Source organism: Anomaloglossus baeobatrachus, chromosome 1 (genome assembly GCF_048569485.1).
Source record: "Anomaloglossus baeobatrachus isolate aAnoBae1 chromosome 1, aAnoBae1.hap1, whole genome shotgun sequence".
Classification (NCBI taxonomy): domain Eukaryota; kingdom Metazoa; phylum Chordata; class Amphibia; order Anura; family Aromobatidae; genus Anomaloglossus; species Anomaloglossus baeobatrachus.
In genome coordinates this window covers 178,208,532-178,221,828 of record NC_134353.1, presented here as the reverse complement: position 1 = coordinate 178,221,828, position 13,297 = coordinate 178,208,532, and the positions used below count along the sequence as shown (strand labels likewise).

The following is a 13,297-nucleotide window of genomic DNA, read 5'->3' as shown; positions in this document are numbered from 1 at the left end:
GGTCACGTGGGTATTGTGTGTAACAAAATCACTGTCAAACCAATGCATCAGCTGCTGCAGTATCCACAAGTGTGTAGCAGTGTGATTAAAGGGAGAGGATTTTATCTGCGCTGCTGATTCCCAATGAAGATCCAGGATAAAAGGTAGAAGAAAGTGGTTGTTTGTCAACAAGTTTCAAAGTCAATCAAACTCCTTCCTCAGGACAACCACGTAAAAAAACATGGTTACGTGGTTTTACTGAGGAAGGAGTCTGAGGGACTTTGAAACGCATTGAAAATAAACCACTATCTTGTACCTTTTGTCCTGGATCTTAATTGGGAATCAGCAGTGTAGATCAAATCCGCTCCCTTTGATCACACTAATCCAACAGTGATATAGTGTTATATACTGCATTTTCTCATGTTCTTTCCCAACATCACTATAACATACGACCATAAAACTACATTTTGGATCAGTAAAGATTTTTAGAACCCGCACCCCCATAAAGTAAGTAGAAAAGCAATGGTGAACCACCCTCCTAATATTTTAATGGCTATACGGTCATACATGCAACAATGCAGATGACCGTACAGTGCCAGATCCAATGGACGATACGATCATGTGATCATGTAATCATCACAGATATAGACTTTTCCAAAGAAAGTTTAAAAGAAAAAAGATACTCACAGCTGCCAGAGTCCCAGAATAGGTTGGTGCGTCTATCAATACACTATCTCCAGGGTTTACAAGCATCTCAAATACCTAAAATGTATGATTAAAAAGATATTCATTACACTGCTGTATCAAATACTAATGATAATAAACTCATACTGCCTTCACATGCATGGAGAGGGCTCGCCTGTGTGCATCGATTCAGAATTGCCTTCTTGTCACCTGGTTAGGGCTTTATCAGTGTCTTACATACGTGAGAATACAATAGAATAATTTTTCTATGTGCTTTTCTTCTGTGAGAATCCAATATATTTACCTATATGCTTTTTCTATAACCACGTTTTCTTTTCTATATGAGAAGAAGCTAAGAGACTGTAAGTATGTTTATATCAAGGTCAGCAGCTGCTATTGTGAAACAAGGGAACAGAATGAAAATATTGATAACAATGGAAGGCTGCATCTGCGCAAAGTCCAAATTTATGATTGTGAGTTATATGACAGGGACTTTCCAAGTTATGGAGTCGGAATATAAGAGGGGCTAGAGATTCATATAACTAATGGTATATTTAGGAATTTTGCTAAAATATTAACCCATTATGGTTCTATAAAAAAAGAGAATTTTGTTTACTTACCGTAAATTCTTTTTCTTATAGTTCCGTATTGGGAGACTCAGACCATGGGTGTTTAGCTTCTGCCTCCGGAGGACACACAAAGTACTACACTTAAAAGTGTAGCTCCTCCCTCTGAGCTTATACACCCCCTGGTGAGCCAGTCCCAGCCAGTTTAGTGCAAAAGCTGAAGGAGAATAGCCACCCACAAGTAGAACAGAGCAAGAGCCGGAACAACCGGCAACTCTGTCGTGACAACAGCCGGTGATAACACACGGAACAAGAAAATTGCCAACGGGCAACAGGGAGGGAGCTGGGTCTCCCAATACGGAACTATAAGAAAAAGAATTTACGGTAAGTAAACAAAATTCTCTTTTTCTTTATCGTTCCTTTGGGAGACCCAGACCATGGGACGTTCCAAAGCAGTCCCTGGGTGGGAAATAAACAGAAAAACTAAGAAGTAGGCAGAACCTAACTTCACAAGTGGGCGACAGCCGCCTGAAGGATGCGTCTGCCCAAGCTCGCATCTGCCGAAGCATGAGCATGCACTTGGTAGTGCTTCGAGAAGGTATGCAGGCTAGTCCAAGTGGCAGCCTGACAGACTTGTTGAACCGTAGCCTGGTGCCTAAAAGCCTAAGAGGCACCGACAGCTCTGGTCGAGTGTGCTTTGATCCCCGGCGGGGGAGGCACCTGAGTACTCTGGTAGGCGTCCGAAATGGTCGATCTAATCCAACGGGACAAGGTCGGCTTAGAAGCAGGGAGACCCTTGCGCCGCCCTGTGGTTAGCACAAAAAGAGAGGTGCACCGCCTAAGCGCAGCGGTGCGACACACATAAATCCGGAGAGCACGCACCAGATCTAGAGTATGCAGCGCTTTTTCAAAGCGATGAACAGGGGCCGGACAGAAGGAAGGTAAGGAAATGTCCTGGTTAAGGTGGAAGGGAGAGACCACCTTAGGAAGAAAGTCCGGAGTCGGACGGAGAACCACCTTGTCTTAGTGAAAAACTAAAAAAGGTGACTCCGAGGAGAGCGCAGCCAAATCAGAGACTCTCCTGTCCTGAGAGAAATTATGGCAACTAGAAAGGCCACTTTCTGAGAAAGACGATACAAAGAAACCTCCCTAAGAGGCTCAAAAGGGGGTTTCTGCAATACCGTGAGGACCAAGTTAAGGTCCCAGGGATCCAAGGGCCGCCGATAAGGCGGAATGATGTGAGACGCGCCTTGCATGAAGGTCCGGACCTGAGCCAGCCGGGCGAGACGCCGCTGGAACACTACTGACAGAGCTGAGACTTGTCCCTTGAGAGACTTGAGGGACAGTCCTAGCTGCAGACCGGACTGTAGAAAAGACAGAAGGGTCGGCAAAGAGAATGGCCAAGGAGGATGGCCGGAAGAGTGACACCAGGACAGGAAAATTTTCCAAGTCCTGTGATAGATCTTGGCGGAGGAAGACTTACGGGCCCGAGTCATAGTGGAGATGACCTCAGGGGGAATACCAGAAGTCGTCAAAATCCAGGACTCAAGAGCCACGCCGTCAATTTGAGAGCCGCAGAATTCGGGCGGAAAAACGGACCTTGCGAGAGTAGGTCTGGACGGTCCGGAAGATGCCACGGCATCTCTACGGACAGTTGGAGCAGGTCCGGATACCAAGCTCGCCTGGGCCAGTCCGGTGCAATGAGGATGACTCGACGGCCCTCCGTTCTGATCTTGAGCAGGACTCTGGGCAAGAGAGCTAGAGGGGGAAACACGTAGGACAGACGAAACTGGGACCAGTCTTGAACCAGAGCGTCCGCGGCGAAGGCTTGAGGATCGTGGGAGCGAGCCACGTAAACAGGAACCTTGTTGTTGTGACGGGATGCCATTAGGTCCACGTCCGGAGTGCCCCATTTGCGGCAGATTGACTGAAACACTGCCGGGTGCAGGGACCTCTCGCCACCGTCCACGCATTGACGGCTGAGATAATCTGCCTCCCAGTTTTCCACGCCTGGGATGTGGACTGCGGATATGGTGGACTTGGAGTCCTCCGCCCATTGAAGGATAAGTTGCACCTCCATCATTGCCAGGCGGCTGCGTGTCCCGCCTTGGTGATTGATGTAGGCAACCGTTGTTGCGTTGTCTGACTGGACTCGAATGTGCCTGCCCGCCAACAGGTGGTGAAAAGCTAGGAGAGCTAGAAACACGGCTCTGGTTTCCAGCACATTGATTGAAAGGGCTGACTCGGACGGAGCCCAAGTGCCCTGTGCTCTGTGGTGGAGATATACCGCTCCCCAGCTGGATAGACTGGCATCCGTGGTGAGAATCACCCAGGACGGGGCCAGGAAGGAGCGCCCTTGGGACAGGGAGAGGGGCCGAAGCCACCACTGAAGAGAGCTCCTGGTCCGTGGCGACAGAGCCACTAACCTCTGTAAGGAGGAAGGCCGCTTGTCCCAACAGCGGAGAATGTCCAGCTGCAGAGGGCGCAGATGGAACTGGGCAAAGGGAACAGCCTCCATGGACGCCACCATTTGACCCAGCACCTGCATCAGGCGCCTGAGGGTATAACGGCGGGGCCGCAGCAGAGAGCGCACCGCTAGCTGGAGAGACTGCTGTTTGATTAAGGGCAACTTCACAAGTGCCGGCAAAGTCTCTAACTGCATCCCTAGGTACGTGAGACTCTGGGTTGGAGTCAGAGTGGATTTGGGAAGATTGACAAGCTACCTGAATTGGGCTAGAGTGGCGAGAGTGAGCGAGACACTCCACTGACAGTCTGCGCTGGATGGAGCCTTGACCAGAAGGTCGTCCAGGTAAGGAAGCACTGCCAACCCCTGGAGGTGCAGGACCGCAATCACTGCCGCCATGACCTTGGTGAATACCCGAGGGGCCGTGGCTAACCCGAAGGGGAGAGCCACGAATTGGAAATGATCCTCTCCTATGGCAAAACGTAACCAACGCTGGTGTGAAACTGCAATTGGCACATGTAGATAGGCATCTCTGATGTCGATGGACGCCAGGAAATCCCCTTGGGTCATAGAGGCAATGACTGATCGCAGAGACTCCATGCGAAAATGCCGCACCCGAACATGCTTGTTGAGAAGCTTGAGATCCAGGATGGGCCGGAAGGTACCGTCCTTTTTGGGAACTAGGAAGAGGTTTGAGTAAAAACCTCTGAACCGTTCCCGAGTGGGAACTGGTACAATCACTCCGTTTGCCTGCAGGGATGCCACGGCCTGTGAGAAGGCGGCGGCCTTGGAGCAGGGGGGAGTTGAGAGAAAAAATCTGTTTGGCGGGCTGGAAGAGAATTCTATCCTGTAGCCGTGAGATATGATATCTCTCACCCACTGATCGGAGACTTGTTTTAACCAAGCGTCGCCAAAGTGGGAGAGCCTGCCACCGACTAAGGACGTGGCTGGGGCGGGCAGAGAGTCATGAGGAGGCTGCCTTAGTGGCAGAACATCCTGCGGTCTTCTGCGGACGCGCTTTTGGGCGCCAGTTGGATTTCTGATCCTTAGCTGAGTTAGCGGACGAGGCGGAGGGCTTAGAGGACGACCAGTTGGAGGAACGAAAGGAACGAAACCTCGATTGATTCCTACCCTGGGCGGGTTTCCTGGTCTTGGTTTGTGGCATGGAAGTACACTTCCCGCCAGTAGCCTCCTTAATAATTTCATCCAGCTGTTCACCGAACAGCCGGGAACCAGCAAAAGGGAGCCCAGCAAGAAACTTCTTGGAAGAAGCATCTGCCTTCCACTCTCGAAGCCACAAGATCCTGCGGATAACAAGGGAATTAGCTGAAGCCACCGCAGTGCGGTGAGAAGCCTCTAGCATGGCAGACATGGCATAAGATGAAAAAGCTGAAGCCTGAGAAGTTAAGGCAACCATCTCAGGCATAGATTCCTTGGTGAGGGAATGCATCTCCTCTAGGGAAGCAGAGATGGCCTTGAGAGCCCACACTGCTGCAAAAGTCGGGGAAAACGCGGCTCCCGCAGCTTCATACACAGATTTGGCCAGAAGGTCAATTTGACGGTCAGTGGAATCCTTAAGTGAGGTGCCGTCAGCCACCGACACAACGGTCCGGGCTGAGAGCCTAGACACCGGAGGGTCTACCTTTGGGGAGTGCGACCACTCCTTGACCACCTCAGGTGGAAAGGGAAAACGGTCATCAGAACCACGCTTTGGAAAGCGTTTGTCAGGACAGGCCCTGGGTTTGGTCACAGCGGTCTGAAAACTGGAGTGGTTAAAGAACACACTCTTTACTCTCTTAGGCGAGGTAAACTGATGCTTTTCTGCCAGAGAGGGTTGCTCCTCTGAGACTGGCGGATTGAGATCCAGTACAGAATTAATAGAAGCAATCAAGTCACTAAAATCTGAGTCACCCTCGGAGAGATCGATGGGGTACATAGCCTCCGAGCCCCCCGTGAGGGCATCCTCCTCATCTTGAGAGTCAGCTCTTGAGTCAGAGCCGCGGGATGAGGAGGGGGAGGAAACCCTGCGCCTTCTTTTAGAAGGACGGGGTCTGGGACCTGATGATGAATCCTCTGTGAGCTCTGATGGACGGAGGTCAGAGGATAGGGATCCTCTGGCAAGAGTATTAGAGGCACCCTGTGAGGAGGGCTGATGCATATTCATCAAAGTCCTGGACAAAAGTCCCATGGACTCAGCAAATGACTGGGATATGGACCTAGAAAAGGACTCTACCCATGCCGGGGGTTCAGCCACAGGTGCAGAAGCAGCCTGAGAGACCACTGAGGGTGAGACTCCAGGCTGTGGCACCGCCAAGTTAGAGCAAACATCACAATGTGGACAGGTGCTCGGCTCAGGCAGCAGGAGCTTACATGCAGTGCATACAGAATAAAGCTTTGGAGCCTTGCTCCTTGTGTGAGACATGCTGCTGGAGTGGGGGCTTTGCAAGAGAATGAACCCCAGGGAGATATACAGAGGTGCACAACCAGAGACCGGCTAAGGCTTACCAGACCGCTGGAAGCGGTGTTGTGTGCCCTCCAGATCCCGAAGCCCGGACCCCCAATGCACAGCACCTCAGCAGGGATGCAGAGTGCAGACAGACCCAGCGCAGAGTGAACTCTGCCTGAGAAATGGCCGCCGGAGCGAAGAGAGGGGGCGGGACTAGGGGGCGTTCCTGTAGGGGAGCGGGAACTGGAGGGCCATAGACCTGCAGGAGAGGAGACACGCCCCAGCAGTGGGGAGTGTCCCTCCCCTGTGCAGAACGTCCGCCGGGAGGAGCCGTGCCTGTCCCTATTGCATGAGTGACATGCGAGGGAAGTTAACAGAAACTAGGCCTCCGGCAAAGCCGGGGCCTAAATTTAAGCGGGGAGGCCGACGCGCAGACACCATCGGCGCGGTTCTCAGGTGAAAGCTAGAGAACCCGCCGGAAATGTCAAAATAAACACATTCAGCATACTCTCCCCATACAATAAAGAATAGGGACCTCCAACACATAAACGTCTCAGGTACTTAGCTGCTGAGACGCAGGGCCAGGTCCCTGGGGATGAGTGTTCCGGTCCAACAGAATCCTCAAGGGGCTGTGGATGGAGACCGGTCTCCTGCCAGGCATGGAGACCGTGCTGGCTCCCACTTCAAGCCAGAGCCCAGGAGGGATAGTGAAGGAGCACGGCATGTAAGGCTCCAGCCTTGAAAATCAACCTTAACAACACCGCCGACACAGTGGGGTGAGAAGGGACATGCCGGGAGTCCAGACAAGGACCCGCTTTTCTTCAATTTCTTTCCAAAAAGCAAAAAATCATATGAGAATGCATGTGTGGATGTATGCCTCCTGAACACAAAGCAATAAACTGGCTGGGACTGGCTCACCAGGGGGTGTATAAGCTCAGAGGGAGGAGCTACACTTTTAAGTGTAGTACTTTGTGTGTCCTCCGGAGGCAGAAGCTAAACACCCATGGTCTGGGTCTCCCAAAGGAATGATAAAGAAAGGCTTGTAATAATAAAGCCCAACACACATGTGCACCTTACTGAGAAAGGAATTTATACCAGCAGTATTTGTGTGGTCTGAATTTCTCCGCTGGCTCTCAGCGACCTTCAATTTGAAATTTAGCAGACATTCACTGTTAAGAAGGAGATTTCCCGGAAAAATTTGAATTTCTCCTTAAGGCTAGTTTCACACTTGCGTTGGACGGCTTCCGTAGCATTATGTTGTGTTACGGATGCAACGGATGCGTTGCATATAATGGCACAACGGATGCTACGGATCGTACAAAACAACGGAAAGCTTTTTTTTTTTTATTTATTTTTTTTTCTTCTTTACAGTTTTACCGCCAGCAGACTATTGTAAATGATCAGCTGATCGCTCTCAATAGCCGGCGGCCGGTGGCTCAGTTGAGCGCTGTCACTTGCTGGCAGCCGGGCATGCCGGTGGGCGAGCGCTCAGCTGAGCGCTCTCACTTGCCGGCGGCCGAGCTTGCCGGCGGGCGAGCGCTCAGCTGAGCGCTGTCACTTGCCGGCGGCCGGGCATGCCGGCGGGCGAGCGCTCAGCTGAGTGCTCTCACTTGCGTTCGGCCACTGCGAGACAAAATAAAGTTTGTGATTTTAAAAAAAAAAAAAGACCATGCGCAGTGAAATCCTGATCCGTCACCCATATAAGTCTATGGGAAACAGCGGAATCCGTTAACGGATTCCGCTGTTTTCCAAAAGGGCGGATTGTAACGGAAGGAAAACAATGCAAGTGTGAAAGTACCCTAACATATATAAATAAAACAATACAACAATTAAAACAACCCTATCAGATAATGCGACCCTGAGGAAGGAAAACATGTTTTGCGAAACGTGTAGGTTTTATTTTTGGTCTGTGCCCCACTCCATAAAACAACATGACATCACACCAAATTAGTTTGGAAAGTAAGCATAGTTTTTTGTGCTGAGTTAGCACTACTGGCCAGGACGCTCCTCATAACGTAAGGAGGACTTGTTACTTGCATTTTCCTTCAACCTTGCTTCTCGATATGCAGTAGACCGAAGGTATTCTCCCAAGCATTCAACCGGAGCAAATTAAAGTACAAGCAAAAGTTGAACATCATACTGAGGTTAGGGCGTATGGCTTAATATATATGTACTATGGGTTATTATTTAATCTAAAGATGACACACAGTTGTAGCGATTCTGTTTGTTTGTTTAGTGTTTTTGCCCAATACTCATTATCTAAAAGGACTCTTTTTTGTTTTTAGTATGAAGTCCGAAAAGCGTTAAAAGAACCTATGACCTGAACTTTCCATCTGCGTTCTTCATATGGATTTTAAAATGTATTAATAAAGGAAAAGGGTTTTTAACCCTATTTTTGAAATTGGTGCTGTATCCAACCTCTCCTCTTTCTCGTTGTTCATTATATGCTCGGTTGGACTAACCAGCGGATCTCATGCACCCCTGGGATCCTGCAGTATTGGGTGACAGGTTAGCTGTTTTTTCTTCGCATACTACCTGTTTAACACCGTGCTGCCATGGAAGGATATAACAATCGGGATAATCTGAATGTGATTGATTTCAATGTGTTTCAAAGATGGAATATCTCGTTCTGCGGGATTAGGCGACTAGTCCGGTGGACTGCGCGCCTTATTTCAAATATTAGCTTGTCTATGTATATGTCTCCTTTGTACCCTAATTGATGTACATCTGTGATTTTTCCCGAAGAAGGAGATATTCTATCTCCGAATCATGTTGAAATAAATCACACTGAAGTCATCCCGACTGTTTTATCCTTCCATGGCAGCGCGGTGTTTAACCCTTCCCTCTCCAGCCCACGATTCAAGTATGTTAGACAGACATTTCATGGGATTAATGTGTTCTATTCTTGTAGCATTTATAAACAATATATAAAAGTAGAAACAGTACCAGCACAAATCCGTAAAAAAAAATTCAATTGTATTCAATGCAAAAAGGCATAAAAACAAGAAGGTAGGTGGATAAAAAATATAAACTGATACAAGACAGGTACAGTTTATATTTTTATCCACCTACCTTCTTGTTTTTATGCCTTTTTGCATGGAATACAATTTAATTTTTTATACGGATTTGTGCTGGTACTGTTTCTACTTTTGGATTGTCCAGGGAGCTGCTCTGCACCGTACACTTTATCAGTTGAGCTGAAATACTATTTTCTATAAACAATATATAGCTGTGTCAAATTTGGTTTTACTAAAAATCGTCTTAGAAGTGGCAATGATTTCCCAAGGCATGTACATGTATGTGTAGTAGACCAAAAAATGAACTGTCAGATGCACCATAGTACCTTGGACAATCCTTCTTGGCTGCCAGTTGTGACGCACATAGCCATCTGTCCTTGCTCCGGGCTGTATGTTAGGGTTGGTGGATTGTGCAGCTTTTTTTGCAAATCTTTCAACCAAGACACCAATTCTGGAACTCTAAGTATTAAAAAGAATAAATGGATTCAAAATGACAGATTAGATAAAATAATAAAATAGTAAGAGTCAATTCTTACAAGATCTCGGATAATACAAAAGCGCTAAAACTAACAGTCAATTTAATACGGATGTTTTTGTCTTTTGTCATAACTGTCAGTGCTTCCATGATGCTACTCAGATGCTTGCACATTTAATTTGTGTCTGCATACATACAGTATTTTCCTACATTTGCTAGCTTTGATGAGGCACCTACAGAGACTATTTGAAACTCAAGCTCAAACAGTGAAAGGTCAGACTAGAGATGAAGGTGCAGGGATTGCCTTGAAATTAATACTATTCTCAATCAAAGACAAGATTGTAGTGCCAAAAAGATCTGCACTAGACTTGTAATATTATTAAATGTGCAAAAAATCCATATAAAAAACCTTCATCTTATGAAATATTTGATTTATGCATATGGATTTTTTGCATATTTTTTTGCATATTTAATAATATTGAAAGTCTAGAGCAGATCTTTTTGATATATCTCTTTTTATGCTTTTTGATAGGATTTTTTTTATCCATGTAAGGAGTTTTTTTAAAAAAGGTTTTTGAGCAATTTTTCTACTAGATTTTTCTAGATATTTAATCACATTGATACATGCAGTTAGTGTTTCAGTTCTGACATTTCAATCTGAATGATTTGTTGCTAATTAATAGCCCGTGTGCATTTGTAATTCTGTTAAAGGGAGCCTGTCAGGTCAAATATGCACCCAGAACCACGAGCAGTTCTGGGTGCATAGTGCTAATCCCTGCCTAACCGTCCCTGTGTACACTAGCATAGATAAAGGGATCTTTAGAAAAAGTATTTCTAAAAATCTTTTATATTGTATCATTGAGTGTAGGGACTAGTCCCCTGGGCGTTAGTTCCCCTGGCTATTCGGCTCCATTAGCATGTAAGTACACCCCTGTGTGCGTGCTAACATGCTAATGAATGTGCAGCATCAGAGGATGTTCTCACTCACCTCTCCACTTACATTGCATCAGACACTGGATTTTGGCTCAGTGCGCATGACTCCAAAGTTCCAGTCATGAGCACTATGAAGCTGGGTGTATGCGTCCAGGCTTCAAACTGAAGTAATGCGCATGACCCAAACTCCGGGGTCGTGTGCACTGAGCCGTAATCCAGCGTCGGACGTGATGGCGGCAGAGAGGTGAGATCATCCTCTGACGCTGCGCATTCATTAGCATGTTAGCACACCCACAGGGGTGTACTAACATGCTAATGGAGCCGAGTAGCAAGGGGAACTAACGCCCAGGGGACTAGTTCCCACGCTCAGTAGCATATGATAAAAGATCTTTAAAAATACTTTTTCTAAAGATCTCTTTATCTATGCTAGTGTATACAGGAACGATTAGGCAGGGATTAGCAATATGCACCCAGAACTGCTCGTGGTTCTGGGTGCACATTGCACCTGACAGGTTCCCTTTAACTATGAGGCTGGTTCCCTCACAAAGAACGTGAGATTATTTATTCTGAGTGCAGTTGTAGATACACTGTGTTTGAGAAAGGCGGATGAAGCCGTAATGCGTAACAATGCATCTTGTTTGTATGGATTCAAGGAATAGATCCTTATAATTCTTGAAGAAATTGGAGTGCCGGTATTTTTTTCTGTATCGGATCTGGGATGCCTTCCCTATACCTGAGCACCAACATACAATGAGTGCCGCCTGGAATTTCTTTTCTACAGCCGTGCTTTAAGTCATAGAAAAACTGTGACAAGTATACTAAAGTGAGTCTGAAAAGCTCCACATAATATCACATCCTGAATCCAGACCTCCTGGCACTGTGCAGTCTTTTAACCGTTTCCTTCATTCTCTGTTACATGCATTAAATATACCCTGTTTCCCTGACAATAAGAACTACCCTGAAAATAAGCCCTGGCATGATTTTTCAGGATTTTTGAGGATGCTCAAAATATAAGCCCTACTCCAAAAGGAAGCCCTAGTTATAGTTCATTAAAAAAAGACAATTTAGATAGTGTCCAGGCATCTGTACACGTAAAAAAGTAATATCAATTAACAATAAAATGAAGCAGGACATATAGACCCCTAACCAAGGAAAGCAGATACTCAAAAAGAATCATACTCAAAAGACCCCATGAGACCCAAAAAGTTGGCAAGTGCCAGGTTCTCATACATGGAATGGGTAGTCCTGCTAGTCACCCCATTGCACTAGATTGTTGGTCATAGAAAAATAAGAAATCACTTGCAAATAAGCCCTGACACATCTTTTGAAGCAAAAATGAATATAAGACCCTGTCTTATTTTCTGGGAAACACGCTATCTGTGGGTGATATGGACATTCACTAATAAGTTCCAAACTCTTGCACGATCATAAAAAGAACTGATCATTGGGAGCTATATGGATTAGGTTTGTATGCCCAATCAGTGCCAGCCTGTGCAGCAAAAAGCGAGGTTCAGATTATTGGATCATGAATTACCCGTTGCCAGTATGACAGGTTACTCTGAGTTAGGCAAAGAAAGCGTCTTCGTCTAGTGAGCTGTTAAGGCTAAGAACACACATCCGGCTTTTCTGCCGTTTGTTGGATCCGGCGCGCTCCCATACAGTCTATACAGTACAGTGGCTGCGCTGCAACTTCCTGGCCACATGCTCCGGTCACATGACAGCACGTGACCGGAGCTTGTCACGCAGCTACTTTACTGTACACAGTGTATGGGAGCGCGCCGGATCAGACAAACGGTAGAAAAGCTGGATGTGTGTTCTTAGCCTAACATGTAAACTGTGCAATAGAAGTAAGGGATATATGTATAAAACTGCTCCGCTGCTGATCATAAACGATATCCAATGGAGTGTTGGTGTTGAACAATCTTCTTCATCAGGATCACACTGCAAACAGTTTTCATCCTGATGAAGGAATATTTTCAACTCTGAAATGCGTAGATTAATAAAACTAATCTTTTGATCAGTACCATCATTCTCCATTGGATGTATTTTTGAGCAGCAGAATTATCTGAATATACCTTTTTACTATTGAATTACTGGCTGCTCTTATTCTAGCATATGAAGCAGCAGCTGGAATCTCTACCTACAAAAAAGTTGTGCCTGAAACAACCCAACCCGGTCAGCAACACCATACTATCTACAACATTTATTGCCCAGTTGATGCCCGATTATGCATTTTTTGGCACTTTTTAGCTTTACATGTAAACTTTGGTACTTAGGAATAACGTGTGAGGCTGTCATGTGTGAGCCCTTTAGCTGTAGTATAAGGAGAAACTGGATAGATGTGCATACTCAATTCTAGTGGAAAACCCTTCAAGAAGAGAGATATATCAACATAAGGATGGCGCCGAATAGACTACTAAATATCAAAGGATCTCTAAGAGTTCAGTACTTTCTGGTCATTGAAGTTTCAATTTACATATTTGGTCAATTACCATTTTTGTCTGTGAAGTTTTGGTGTAATAAAGCCCATGACGGTTATTATAACATACATAAATATTATTATGCATTACTATGTAACTCATTTAGAGGAACCTTTCTTAACTACAGACAGTAGGAATCAGAAACCGGCTCCTGCATTATAGTATGTATGATTAACTCTGAAACGCTGCAGCATTTAATAAAGACCCATAGTTGTTTGCATGGCCCGGTGGGGAGAAGTTGGCGCAGTCACAC

General features: G+C 46.3%; 1 protein-coding gene across 7 annotated transcripts in view; it reads right to left on the bottom strand.

Moving 5' to 3' along the window:
* AADAT (aminoadipate aminotransferase) overlaps window positions 1–13,297 on the bottom strand; it is a 177,077-nt gene that overhangs the window by 30,677 nt on the left and 133,103 nt on the right. For all 7 annotated transcript variants that reach the window (XM_075335007.1, XM_075335043.1, XM_075335058.1 and 4 more), the window contains 2 exons: window positions 9,483–9,615; window positions 667–741 (listed from right to left, as the gene is read on the bottom strand). In XM_075335007.1, the coding sequence (XP_075191122.1) occupies window positions 667–741; window positions 9,483–9,615 (208 nt within the window). The remainder of the gene's footprint in view (window positions 1–666; window positions 742–9,482; window positions 9,616–13,297) is intronic.